The 14,604-nt window shown below is 55.9% G+C and overlaps 1 protein-coding gene across 6 annotated transcripts in view; it reads right to left on the bottom strand.

Moving 5' to 3' along the window:
* ZFYVE28 (zinc finger FYVE-type containing 28) overlaps window positions 1–14,604 on the bottom strand; it is a 154,059-nt gene that overhangs the window by 21,291 nt on the left and 118,164 nt on the right. Inside the window, exon 9 of one of the 6 annotated variants that reach the window (XM_054253560.2) lies at window positions 4,091–6,159. The exons of the other annotated variants lie outside the window; for them this stretch is intronic. Within the exon in view, the coding sequence (XP_054109535.2) occupies window positions 6,147–6,159 (13 nt within the window). The 3' untranslated portion in view covers window positions 4,091–6,146. Of the gene's footprint in view, window positions 1–4,090; window positions 6,160–14,604 lie in introns of those variants that run through there. 6 annotated transcript variants of the gene reach the window in all.

The raw sequence follows: 14,604 nt of genomic DNA, 5'->3' as shown, positions 1-14,604 counted from the left end.
TCATCCTCCCCACACTGTCGACAACCCCTCACCCCCATCATCCTCCCCACACTGTCGACAACCCCTCACCCCCATCATCCTCCCCACACTGTCGACAACCCCTCACCCCCATCATCCTCCCCACACTGTCGACAACCCCTCACCCCCATCATCCTCCCCACACTGTCCACAGCCCCTCACCCCCATCATCCTCCCCACACTGTCCACAGCCCCTCACCCCCATCATCCTCCCCACACTGTCCACAGCCCCTCATCCCCATCATCTTTTCCACACTGTCCACAGCCCCTCACCCCCATCATCTTCCCCACACTGTCCACAGCCCCTCATCCCCCATCATCTTCTCCACACTGTCCACAGCCCCTCACCCCCATCATCTTCCCCACACTGTCCACAGCCCCTCACCCCCATCATCTTCCCCACACTGTCCACAGCCCCTCACCCCCATCATCTTCTCCACACTGTCCACAGCCCCTCACCCCCATCATCCTCCCCACACTGTCCACAGCCCCTCACCCCCATCATCCACCCCACACCGTCCACAACTCCTCACCCCCATCATCCTCCCCACACTGTCCACAGCCCCTCATCCCCCATCATCCTCCCCACACTGTCCACAGCCCCTCACCCCCATCATCCTCCCCATACTGTCCACAGCCCCCTCACCCCCATCATCCTCCCCACACTGTCCACAGCCCCTCATCCCCCATCATCCTCCCCACACTGTCCACAGCCCCTCACCCCCATCATCCTCCCCACACTGTCCACAGCCCCTCATCCCCCATCATCCTCCCCACACTGTCCACAGCCCCTCATCCCCCATCATCCTCCCCATACTGTCCACAGCCCCCTCACCCCCCATCATCCTCCCCACACTGTACACAGCCCCTCATCCCCCATCATCCTCCCCATACTGTCCACAGCCCCCTCACCCCCATCATCCTCCGCACACTGTCCACAGCCCCTCATCCCCCATCATCCTCCCCACACTGTCCACAGCCCCTCATCCCCCATCATCCTCCCCATACTGTCCACAGCCCCTCATCCCCCATCATCCTCCCCACACTGTCCACAGCCCCTCATCCCCCATCATCCTCCCCACACTGTCCACAGCCCCTCACCCCCATCATCTTCTCCACACTGTCCACAGCCCCTCATCCCCCATCATCCTCCCCACACTGTCCACAGCCCCTCATCCCCCATCATCCTCCCCACACTGTCCACAGCCCCTCATCCCCCATCATCCTCCCCATACTGTCCACAGCCCCCTCACCCCCATCATCCTCCCCACACTGTCCACAGCCCCTCATTCCCCATCATCCTCCCCACACTGTCCACAGCCCCTCACCCCCATCATCTTCTCCACACTGTCCACAGCTCCTCATCCCCCATCATCCTCCCCACACTGTCCACAGCCCCTCATCCCCCATCATCCTCCCCACACTGTCCACAGCCCCTCATCCCCCATCATCCTCCCCATACTGTCCACAGCCCCCTCACCCCCATCATCCTCCCCACACTGTCCACAGCCCCTCACCCCCATCATCCTCCCCACACTGTCCACAGCCCCCTCATCCCCCATCATCTTCTCCACACTGTCCACAGCCCCTCACCCCCATCATCCTCCCCACACTGTCCACAGCCCCTCATCCCCCATCATCCTCCCCACACTGTCCACAGCCTCTCACCCCCATCATCCTCCCCACACTGTCCACAGCCCCCTCATCCCCCATCATCCTCCCCACACTGTCCACAGCCCCTCACCCCCATCATCTTCTCCACACTGTCCACAGCCCCTCACCCCCATCATCCTCCCCACACTGTCCACAGCCCCCTCACCCCCATCATCCTCCCCACACTGTCCACAGCCCCTCATCCCCCATCATCCTCCCCATACTGTCCACAGCCCCCTCACCCCCATCATCCTCCCCATACTGTCCACAGCCCCTCATCCCCCATCATCCTCCCCACACTGTCCACAGCCCCCTCACCCCTCATCATCCTCCCCACACTGTCCACAGCCCCTCATCCCCATCATCCTCCCCACACTGTCCACAGCCCCTCATCCCCCATCATCCTCCCCACACTGTCCACAGCCCCTCATCCCCCATCATCCTCCCCACACTGTCCACAGCCCCCTCACCCCCCATCATCCTCCCCACACTGTCCACAGCCCCTCACCCCCATCATCTTCTCCACACTGTCCACAGCCCCTCACCCCCATCATCCTCCCCACACTGTCCACAGCCCCCTCACCCCCCATCATCCTCCCCATACTGTCCACAGCCCCTCACCCCCATCATCTTCTCCACACTGTCCACAGCCCCTCATCCCCCATCATCCTCCCCACACTGTCCACAGCCCCTCACCCCCATCATCTTCTCCACACTGTCCACAGCCCCTCATCCCCCATCATCCTCCCCACACTGTCCACAGCCCCCTCACCCCCCATCATCCTCCGCACACTGTCCACAGCCCCTCATCCCCCATCATCCACCCACACTGTCCACAGCCCCCTCACCCCTCATCATCCTCCTGCCTTGGCTCCGAAGGCAATGGGATTACAGATGTGAGCCACAGCACCTGGCCCCACCTTCCCATTTTTACAGAGAAATAAACTGAGGTGCTGAGAGGTTAAGTTCCCTGCCCAGATGGCAGCAGTGGTGATGCCCAGGGTCCCACGGTGACACAGCTGACCACAGACTGTGGGGCTCTGCCTCATGGCCCAGGACACTTGTGGACGTGGGGCTCAGGATTTCTGGGAGACATCTCTGGTCAGTCATCACGGTGGTGTCGAGGAACTTGGTGAGCCTGAGTTCCCCTGAGCACTCAGATCCTCACCACCCATGGGGGCCAGCCAGGCTGTGGTCAGCCCTCCTCACCTCAGCGGTGCTCTGCAGAGGCTTAATGGGGAGGAGAGACACAGACGGACAGTGGACAGGCCCAGGGAGCTGCTGTCCTCTAGGATGCCAGCCCTGCCAACAACTGACCGTCGGCCAGGCCTCAACCAGCAGCTCGAACACAGGCCTTGTCAGAGCCATGCCCCAGTCACTGGCGCAGGCTGTGCCGTGGGGGACCCATGTGCATGACTGCTAAGGCCGCCCATGCTGGCAACCTGGAGCCCAGAGAGAGCAGCCCATATGGGGACGGCCCGGCAGCTCCCAGGCCCATCCCTCCTGGAAGGTGTGTGACCGCAAGCCTGCCTGCTCCTCTCGGAGGAGGTGAGGTCTCCTCAGCTACAGATGGGGCTTCAGGGGATCAGGTGCAGTGGTGCCTGGTGAGACAGGCAGGCCCCAGGAGCCACTTTCCCAGTTGCCATGGTGACCCACCCATGGGTCCATTCTACCTGGGCGGGTCCTGTCTGTCGGCCTCTCCAGCTCTGTCCTCTCATGAGGATGCAACACTGTCAGCCCCAGGAGATGTCTCCAAAAGCCAGGGCCATGGGGGCGGGTGCAGCAGAGCTGGGCAGGACCACACCTGTCCCCTGGCCCCAGAGCAGCTGCTTATGCCCACGGCTCCCCAGGCCCTTCAAGAAGTCAGTTCCTCCAGGCCTCACCCCTCTCCTGCCTCGGGGCAGAGGCTGGACCAGGGCCAGGCATCACCTTAGGGGGCTCACCTGGCCCTTTGCTGCCCCCATTAAGTCCAAGCACAAGCCAGGTAGTCATGGGAAGGGGTGTGGACGAGGGCTGGCCCTACCTGGCCAAGATCTGGGCTCTGGGGACACAGGCCTAGACACGGCCCAGCTCTTGAAAAGATCCCACTAGCCAGGCATGGTGGCTCACGCTTGTAATCCCAGCACTTTGGGAGGCCAAGGTGGGCGGATCACAAAGTCATGAGATCGAGACCATCCTGGCCAACATAGTGAAACCCTGTCTTGACTAAAATACAAAAATTATCTGGGTGTGGTGGCACGAGCCTGTAGTCCCAGCTACTCTGGGAGGCTGAGGCAGGAGAATTGCTTGAACCTGGGAGGCAGAGGTTGCAGTGAGCGAAGACCACACCACTGCACTCTAGCCTGGCGCCTGGTGACAGAACAAGACTGTCTCAAAAAAAGGAAAAAGGAAAAAAAAAGAAAAGAGCCCACTGTTGTTATGGTCTGGGAAGCTGTTCTTTCTATTTTTCTTCGTCATTACGGAAGCAATACACATGCACCCTAAAAATCAGGAAATGCAGATGAGAGAGGCGCCTGCCTCCTGGCGCACCAGCGGACGGTTCCTGCCACCCTTCGAGTCTCACACCTCGCAGGCGTTTTCTGAGCTTCCGCTGCTTTAAAAACCTCTCCGAACAGAAGCCCCCACAGCTGGCGAGTCTCAAGGCGGTGAGTGAAGGCAGCTGAGGATGCATCATGGGCTCCTGGCTGTCATGCCGCACGTGGTCGAAACCCGCTTCCTCTTGCTTTTGCCTCCGTGAAGGTGGGAAGGGATGTTTGCTTCCAAGGGGGCTGTTCCCCTGGAACCTTCCTGGTCCCACGGAGTGGAGAACAACCCCTGGAGGACGCGTCCCGGAGCCATGGGGAGCGGGAGGCTGGCACCTTCTCACCTCCTCAGGTTGCAGGTCAGGGGAGGAGTGCTGATGCTTAATGAGTGGGCTCCACTCCAGCCAAAGCCCCACTCCCACCCGTGACTGTGGCTCCCTCAGGCTGCCAGGAGCAGGCAGTAGTGCCAGAAGTGGCCTGGAGTCCCACTGCCCCTCGCCTCAGAAACTGCTGTATACCTCACTGAGAACTGTCCTGAGGGACAGAGCTGGGGGCCCTGGGGTGGGGAGAGCAGGAGCTGAGAGCCACACCTCAAGGGACAGCTCTACAGGCCTGGACTCTGTCCAGCTTCTTCTCCTGGAGGCCCCCAGAATGGCAGCCCCCTACACCTCCCTCATGCCTGGCAGAGGATACCACCTGCCTGGGTGGGCCCCAGCGTCTGTGCCCTAGGAGGCTGAGGCTGAGGCTGGACAGCCACCTGCTAGTCAGTGGGGCTGCACTGGGCCAAGGAGCTGGGGTGGGGAGTGGAGGGGCTGGACTGCAGGGCAGGACCTGCAGGGAGAGTCAGGGACGTGAGTGCCCCAGTGGGCTGGGCTCTGGCACATCCTCCCAGGCCTTGCTGCCATCCAGCCCTCAGTGCCACCTCTTCTCACTTGGCCTACAGCCAGCATGTCCCCCAATCCCAGGTGCTCTGGGACGCACCATGGGGGACTGGGAGGATGCCATGCTACAGAGCCTGAGAGGTACAGGCTGAACCCTGCGATGGGTCCTGCAGGTGGCTGGAGAGCTGGGTTGGAAGGGTGGCCCCAGCCATGAAGCCAACAGCAATGCCACAGACATGGAGATGCCTGCCTGGGAGGCGGCTGAGGGACTCCAGGAGGCCAGGCCGGCAAAGCTCCCGACAGCTTCGTCAGGGCAGCCATGTGACTGACTGATAGTGGCTCCATGCCAAAGGGACAGGGAGGGAGGCCACAGCCTAGGGCAACACTGGCCCGAAGGGCAGACAGGGACAGAAGGCAGCAGGGCACGAGGGGTGTAGAAGCAGTTTCCCTGGTTTTGCAGGGACAAGGGAAGCCAATTGCAGGGGCAGGGCTGTGTTAGGTCAGGTTACCCAGGGCCTGATAACAAGTCACTACCTTGGAGGGGAGGTCAGGGTTCATGTCCTCTGCCAGGCGTGTGGGGTGGGCATCGGCAGGTGTAGGGGGGCTGCCATTCTGGGGGAGCAGGAACGACACATCACTCGATGGTACAGCAAAGAAACTCCACTCATGGAACAAGACGATAACTCAACAGACAGTCTGCTAGAAAACACATCGATTTTACAGTTAAAAATCTTCCCGCAAGGAAAACTCCAGGCCCAGATGGCTTCCCTGGTGAAGTCTATCTCACATTGCAGGCAGAAATAATGCCGGTTCTACACAAGCTCTTCCAGAAACCTGAAGAGGTGGACGCTCCCCAGCTCATCCCAGACAGCCATGATCCTGCACCAGAGAAAGGCATGACGAGAAGACAGCCACCCGACAGCCAGTCCTCTCAGACCGACACAAAATCCTCCTGAAATGTAGCCAATCAAAGCCAATGGTATGTCCAAGGGATAATACCTCATGACCATGTCCAGTTGACCCCAGGACTGCCAGGCTGGCCGAACGGCTGAACATTAGTCAGTGTGATTTATCACGTGCACAGGCTAAAACAGGAAAACCATGTGACTAGGTCAAAACGCAGAAAAGGCATTTGACAAAATCCAACATCTGTTCTTGATGAAAAACAACAAAAACAAACCTCTCGGCAAATCAGGAATAGGAGAGAACTCCTTTTTTATTTTAGAAGATGAAGGGCTGTGAAAACCCTACAGCTCAAATCACACTTCACAGTAGATACGGAATGCTTGGGAGTGAGGCAGAATCATCCTGTTTCATTGTTTTCATTCAATGTTGTACTGTTGGTTCTGGCTGGTTAAAAAAATACAAGAAAGGCCGGGCGCGGTGGCTCACAACTGTAATCCCAGCACTTTGGGAGGCTGAGGCGGGCAGATCACGAGGTCAGGAGATCGAGACCATCCTGGCCAACATGGTGAAGACCCATCTCTACTAAAAATACAAAAATTAGCTGGGTGTGGTGGCGCGTGCCTGTAATCCTAGTTACTTTGGAGGCTGAGGCAGGAGAATCCCTTGAACCAGCGAGTCAGAGGGTGCAGTGAGCTGAGATCTCACCACTGCATTCCAGCCTAGGGACAGAGTGAGACTGTCTCAACAAATAAATAGGTAAGTAAATAATAAAATTGTCTCAGGGCATTTGAGGAAAGAAGAAAGAAAAAAAGAGAAAAAAGCACAAGATAAAGAAATATAGGACATACAGTTGAAAACAAGCAAAACTGTTTTTCTTATCAGATGGTAAGATCATTTATGTAGGAAAACTGATAAAATATTTGAAAAAAAACTGTAACTAATAAAGTGAGTTCAGCAAGATAAATCTAGACGATTAATATTCTAGAAGATCAATCTACAAAAATCAGTTTTATCCATATATATTACCAATGAACAATTACAAATTAAAACTGCAAAACAAACGAATTTACAATGGCATCACAAAACATAAAATACTTGAGGATTAAGCTGACAAAAGACGTGCAAGACCTGTGCAATTAAAAACAGTAAAACTTTGCTGAGAGAAATTAAAGGCCTAAATAAAGAAAGAGATATACTATGTTCATGAACCAGAAGTATTATTAAGATGCTAATTCTTTTCAAATTGATATGGATTCTACATAATCCCAATCAAAATTCCAGCAGGCTTTTTTTTTTTTTTTTTTTTTGGCAAAAGTTGCAACCCTAAACTTCCTATGGAAACAGAAAGGAGACAGAATAGCCAAAACAACAATGCAAAAGAAGATAAAGCTAAGCATTTGTACCTCCAACTAGGGCTTATTATAAAGCTACCATGATTAGGACCGTGTGGCATTGGTGTCAATACAGGCACATAGATCAATGGAACAGACTGGAGAGTCCAGAAGTGAACCTGCCCCATGTGGTCAGCTGAAGACAAAAATGCAAAGGCAATTTAGTGGAAAAGGAAGAATCTTTCCCAACAAATAATTCTGGAATAATTGACTTTCCTTATGCAAAACAAAACAAAACTTTGATCCATGCCTCACACCATATACATGAATTAACTCCAAGTGAAATGCTGTATAGATCTAAATGTAAAACCTAAAGTATAAGACTTTCAGAAGAAAACATGGAAAAAATCTTTGTGACTTTGGGTTATGAAAATAAGTCTTAGATACCACACCAAAATCACAAGTCATAAAAGAAAAAAAATTGATAAATTGTACTTCCTCAAGATTAAAAACTTTTGCTCTTTGAAAGATACTGTTGGAATGAAAACACAAGCCATAGATTGGGAGAAAATATTTGAAAATCATGTAACAGACTTGTATCCGGAATATATCAAGAACTCTCAGTACTCAGTATGGAAAAACACCCAAGTGAAAGAAACAGCAAAAGGTGTCAACAGACGCTTCAAGAGACAACCAATGAGAAATAGCACATGAAGAGATGCTTGAGGCAATGAGGTGACCTGTGGTTCCAGTTACTCGGGAGGCTGACGTGAAGTGGGAGGAATTGCTTGAGCCCAGGAGTTCAAGGCCAGCCTGGGCAACATAACAAGATCCTGTCTCTTACTTAAAAAAAAGCTTCTCAACATTATTATTCCTTAAGGAAATGCAAATTAAAACAACAGCGAGGTAGCACTTCACACCTATCTGAATGGCTAAAAAGCCCACAATACAAAGCGTCGGCGAGGACGTGGAGGAACCAAACTCTCATGTGCTGCTGTTCATCATGTGCCAATCACATTTCAATAAAGCCATGTACAACATTTTTTTATTTTTGAGATGGAGTGTCACTTTATTGCCCAGGCTGGAGGGCGGCGGTGCCATCTTGGCTCACGGCAACCTCCACCTCTCAGGTTCAAGTGATTCTCCTGCCTCAGCCTCCCAAGTGGGCTGGGATTACAGGCGCCTGCCATGATGCCCAGCTAATTTTTGTGGGGTTTTTTTTTAGTAGAGATGGGGTTTCACCATGTTGGCCAGACTGGTCTTGAACTCCTGGCTTCAAGTGATCCACCTGCCTCGGCCTCCAAAAGTGCTGGGATTCCAGGCGTGAGCCACTGCACTTGGCATTTACAATAATTTTTAAATCACCAGACCACTTCACCACCATGCTGATGTTACCACCTCTGATACCGTTCCTTCTCTCAGAAAACTTCTTCCTACCCGCCCTGCCCACAAAGCTCTCTGAGATTCCCAGCCCCACCCGACCTCCTTCCGCCCTGCTCCCTGTCCCCTCCGCTCCTTCCCAGCACCTGGGCACCTTTCCTCCAGCCCTTTCCCTTCACTCAGGCCTCAGCAAATGTCACCGCCTGCAGGAGGCCTCCCCTGATTGCTCTCACAAAAGAAGCTGCCTTACTGGCATGCTTCACCCCATGAAAAAATTCATTTCTTCCCAGCACTGGCCGGAGGACCAGGTGGGGAGCGTGAGGGAGAGAGGATGATAAGGGGCTCCTTCCATGTAGTCGTGGCTGCCTGAGGGAGGTGCCTTTGAGGCCTGTGGTGGTGGTGGGGAAGGAGCAGGCTGGGGGATGTCACAAGAGGTCCAGAGCGCGGTCAGGAGGCTGGAAGAGAAGCTGTGGTCACCAGGGAACAGAGGCCTGTAAGGGTGGGCCATGGGTGGGGTTGTGGGGGCGTGGGGGGGGACCTGCAGTCATTATCATCCCTTGGCCAGGCGTCCCTGAGAGCATAGCAGGCCAGGCATTCTCTCCAGCTCTGGACCAGCTGTGCACTGGGAGGAGGCCCCTCTGCAGGAAGGGTGGCACCTCCTCCCAGGGCGTCACTTCCCTGCCTGCCTCCTACATCCAGGGCACCACTCAGGGCCCTGCAGGGCGATCACTGTCCCCCACGGGTTTCTGGTGATGTGGGCATCACCAAGCTTGCTGAGGTTGGGTGCCCGGGGCTGGCGAGAGCAAGAACACAGCCCTGCCCTCTCACCCAGGCCTGCGTGGTAGACCAGACCCGGTCTTGTCCCCGACTCACTGTGTCAGCCTAGGAGGTCTTACAAATGATTGACTTAATGACAGTCATTACACCTAATCTGTTTTTCAAGAGTCTAATGAATTCCAAGTCCTCCTCTATTTTTAAACCACTCAATCATTCTTGTTTTTCCTGCCAGGGGCACGAAGTGGGTGGAAGGTCTCGGTGCTCCCTGCAGGGCCTCAGGACACCTGCTTTAGGAACTGACGGCTGTGACAGCCTAGCGGGCACCTGCCACCTGGTCCCAGGCAGCCTGGTGAAAACAACAGCTTTGGGAGCACTCGGGAGCAGGGAGAGGCCTGAGGGGGGGCACCTGCTGCCCAGGGTCACAGGCACTGGAGCAAGGCCAGGCCACCCCAGTCCTAGACCTGTCACTCCATCCCCCCAGCCCACGGCAGGTCCGCTGGGGAGCCCCTGCAGTCCAGCAGCCCAGCCTTCCACCTGGAGGCTGCCTATGTCCCCTGAGCCCCCAGAACAGCTCCAGGGTAGGGCCAGCCACTGAGGGCTCCATTGGCCCAGGCCATGTGCTGTCCCAGGCCATGTGCTGTCCCAGGCCATGTGCTCTGCTCATGGCTTCCGAGTCTTCACTCGTATCCCCTCACCATGGGAAGTCCAGCCCAGGACTGACGCCCACAGCCCAATGCCGGCACTGGAGGCTGTGCCACTGATCACACTGCAGGGAGGGAAGCACAGCCTTCCTGGCCACTGAGGCCAGAGCACCACACAGCCCTTGGACGAGACCCCACTGACGGAAGGGGCTGACACTTGCCTGCTGGTAGGAAGGGCGACTGGGGGATGTAGAAACAAAGTGCATCGGAAGTGCCAGCAGCAGGTGACTTCCCACACGGCAGGGCCTTCACTGATGTGCTAGCCACGTCCTGCCCTCCTCTGAGCTGGGCACCGGGGGCCCTGGAGGATTTCCAGCAGAGGGCAGAGGAGCTTGGCAGAATGACCCCAGGCCACGGCAAAGAAGGAGCCAGGTGGGGCAGGGTGGGTGGGTGTTCAAGGTGGAGGCCGGAACCCACTCTGAGAGCAAGGTCACGAAGCACCACTGCAATGCCTGACGTCACCTGGGACAGTGCAGTCACCACCAGGAGAGTGGGGGACTGGGGTGTGAATCCAGGAAAGAGTGAAATCCAGAGGCAAAGCCAAGAGTGATCACGGCAAAGATGGCTAGGAACGCTGCAAGAGCAATCCTGGGAGCAAGGTGAGGAGTGATGGTGACACATGACAAAGTGACGAGGCAGGCTGTGCTGGGAGGAATGGTAGAGGACAAGAGGTGACGCGTGAGGAGCGCGTAAGACGCGGAACCACGGCGGCCCTCTCCTGCCATGTGGCTGGAGCCTGCTGTTAGCCCATTTTGCAGATGGCAAAACTGAGGCTCAGGCCGAGCAGGCAGTTCACCAGGCACTGCTTTTCCCCTCACATCTGCGTAGGTGACTCCAGCAATTCCCCTAGAAGGGACATCCCTGAATGTCCGTCATCTGTCTGCCACCACCAAGTTCTAGAAGGAAGGTGCACAGTCGGGGCACATGCCACAGGGCTGAGGCAGAGGCTTGGCCAGTGTCTGTCCCAAGAAGCCTGGGAGATTCCTGTAATTCTACCTAGAGCAACAGCCAGAGAGGGTGCTGAGCATGGTGGGGCAGCATGGCAGGGGGGGTAGGGGTGAGGTCACCAGCGGACTCAAGTGCCGTTGCAGAGTCACAGAGGCGCTCAGCTGCACCACGGAGCAGGCCCAGCCTTCCTGTGTGGGACGGACTGGACGGGCTCCGAGACCTCCCCAAGTCAGCGCTGGGGCAGCTCGCACGTGAGGCCCCTCACGTTGGTTCTGGCCTCCTCCCCAGTAGGCATCAGGGCTGCAGGGTTGATGGCAAAAAGTAAAAGCCAGGCCATCAGAGATGAGCAGGGCATTCCCCGGCCTCCCCGCAGGAGCCACGCACCTCGCACTGCTCGCGATCGACCAGAAAGGCGCAGGAACAAACTTGTTTCTGGAATTTCTATAAACTTAATTACATGGGATAAAACTGAGGACATCTGCAAATCAAAAGACATCCAAAAACAAGGTCGAAGAGCAAGAACAACTTGGAGAAAGCCGCCTGCAACACGCACAACAGACGGAACGTTTCCAAGTTTAAAAGGCATGACATCCAGCTGAGAAACGGGCAGAAAACAGACAGTCGCTTCGCAGAATGAAAAGCGCAGGCACGGGCCGGGCGCGGTGGCTCAAGCCTGTAATCCCAGCACTTTGGGAGGCTGAGGCGGGTGGATCATGAGGTCAACAGATCGAGACCATCCTGGTCAACATGGTGAAACCCCGTCTCTACTAAAGATACAAAAAATTAGCTGGGCATGGTGGCGCGTGCCTGTAGTCCCAGCTACTCGGGAGGCTGAGGCAGGAGAATTGCCTGAACCCAGGAGGCGGAGATTGCGGTGAGCCGAGATCGCGCCATTGCGCTCCAGCCTGGGTGACAAGAGCGAAACTCCGTCTCAAAAAAAAAAAAAAAAAAAAAAAAGAAAAGCGCAGGCACTAACAGAACAAGTGCCCATCAGGCTGGCAACCATCAGAGAGGGGCAGACCTCGGGAACCGCGAAGGATGCCCTGGTTTTGCCGCTGGAGTCTGCCCTGGCAGTGCCGGCCACAGGTCACACCGCTGGGCTAATCGGCTCTTTCTGGAAAGCAGTTTGGTCGTGAGTGGCAGAGCTTCAAAAGGCTTCATCCCTTTGCTGTGGTGATTCTACTTCTAAGGACCAAGTATAAAGAAATAATCCAAGGCGGGGCACAGCAGCCCATGCCTGTAACCCCAGCACCTTGGGAGGCCAAAGCAAGAGGACAGCTTGAACCCAGGAGGTCAAGGCTGCAGTGAGCCGTGTTTATGCCATTGCCCTCCAGCCTGGGCAACCAAGGGAGACTCTACAGTAAGAGAGGAGGGAGGGAAGAGGGGATGGGAGGGAAGGGGAGGGAAGAGGGGATGGGAGGGAGGGGGAGGGGAGGGGAGGAGGGGGAGGGGAGGGGAGGAGGAAGAGGAGAGGGGAGTGGAGGGGAGGGGAGGGGGAAGGAGAAGGGGAAGAAGAGGAGAGGAGGAAAATAAAAGAAAACAAAAGAAAAGGGGGAAGGGGAGAAAGAAAGAGGAAAGGAGGGAGGGAGGGAGGGAGGGAGGGAGGGAGGGAGGGAGGGAGGGAGGGAGGGAGGGAGGAATACAAGAGGCAGACGAACCATAAAGGAAACTATAAAACCATGTTCAGTGGGAAAAAAAGAATAAAACTACTCATAGATTTGGGGTGACTTTTATTTCCTTCTTTATTTGTCTTGTTTTTTAAGAGACAGGGTCTTACTCTGTCACCCAGGCTGGAGTTCATGGCACAGTCCTCGGTCACTGCAATCTCTACCTCCTGAGCTCGAGCGATCCTCCTGCTTCAGCCTCTGAAGAAGCTGGGACCACAGGCACACACCACTGCACCTGGCTCATTTATTTTTACTTTTCATGAGACGGGGTCTTGCTATGTTGTCCAGGCTGGTCTTGAACTCCTGGCCTCAATCAATCCTCCTGTGTCAGCCCCCAAAGTGCTGGGAATACAAGCATGAGCCCCCAGACCCCATCTCTCCTTCTCATTTTCCAAAGTGTCTACAATGAACAGGGACCACGTTTGTAATTAGCAAACAGGGAGTCAGTGTTCCTTTTGGCAGAAGGCAGAGGCTGCAAATCTGCTTCATGGTGTCCCTGGAAGGAGCGGAGGGCCAGTCTGAGGGGCGTTTCTGTCATCTAGACAAGGCACTTACACGGGTGACTTTGAGAGGACAGAAGGTTCTGGGTCAATGAGGTGAGGCTAGCTGAGGGGAAAGTACAGGCGGGTCTGTGGCGGCTCTGCGCGTCCCTTCATCTGCAGCACGTGGAGGCCTGGCTCACACGTGGGATGGGAAGCCACGTCGGGGCACACCTGCTGCTCCCTCTGAACCCTCCACGCCACAGTCTCAGGGGCGGCAGGGGCACCTGCCGGGTGAGTGCGTCTCACGGTCAAACAGCCCGGGCTCTTCCAGATACTCTCAGCTAAAGCAAATATACCACCCTCTCCATCTCAGTTTCTCCCGCTGCAGAATGGGGGGACTCACTGCAGCCACAACTGTGCACGACACTGGCCTGGCACAAAGGTTACTTAAGACCAGCCAGATGTCCTGACATAGGGCTGTTTGAATTTTGCTGAGCCTTCTGCGTGTGCGAAGCTGGTCTCCTGTGTCTAAGAACCCCCACCGCCTTATCACCTCCGAATCGGGGTGAGGTGACGCCTGGGAGGGCAGGCCACGTGTCTTGTTCCTTGCTGGGTCTCTGGCGCCTGGCCCACCCTGGAACGCGCTTGAAACACAAATAAGTGGGTGAATGAATGATGCTCCCGGGTGCCTACTGCCTGCGCCTTGGATGGGACAGCTGCCATCTGCTGCCGCCTGCTGACCTGATTTCCAGCCACCTCCGGCACAGCGCTGGGCCCAGGCACTGTCCTAAATCAAACCAGGAACGTGCTGTCCTGACCACCTGGTGATGTGCTTGTTCTCCCGGATCCTTGGCACCTGCTGGAAACGCTTCCCTGGAAGATGGCACCCCCTCCCAGGCTCCTTCCTTTCCCCAGCTGAGCCTCAGCATCTGTGCTGAGCTGCGTGAGGCCTGGGAAGCTGAGGCCGTGTTAAGAGGCTGCGTCCGCGGTGAGGCATGGAGCTCATGTCAGGAAGGCAGGAGGAGCTTCGCGGGGGCGGGTGGGATGTCCACTGCCTCTCACCTGGGCAACCCCCACCCGCAGCAAAAGATGGGCAAGCCCCAAACCAAAGACACCCCCCTTATCCTGTTCAAAGAATTTCTGATGGGTTCACATCAACTTGGAGAAAAACGATCCACTTGCCAGTGAACTAGGCCTGAGCCCCTGAGGAAAAGCCCCCACTAGTTGGGGAAAAGACTCCGGCCGACATGGCCAGAAACCTTAGGCTGCATCACAAAAACGGCCTCACCCAAAAGAGGAGAGGCTGTCCGCGGAGGCTGCTCAGGGTGCTGGCACCTC

Source organism: Callithrix jacchus, chromosome 3, assembly GCF_049354715.1.
Source record: "Callithrix jacchus isolate 240 chromosome 3, calJac240_pri, whole genome shotgun sequence".
Lineage (NCBI taxonomy): Eukaryota > Metazoa > Chordata > Mammalia > Primates > Cebidae > Callithrix > Callithrix jacchus.
Note: the sequence above shows the minus strand (reverse complement) of the source record. Positions and strands in the feature narration are given on the sequence as shown.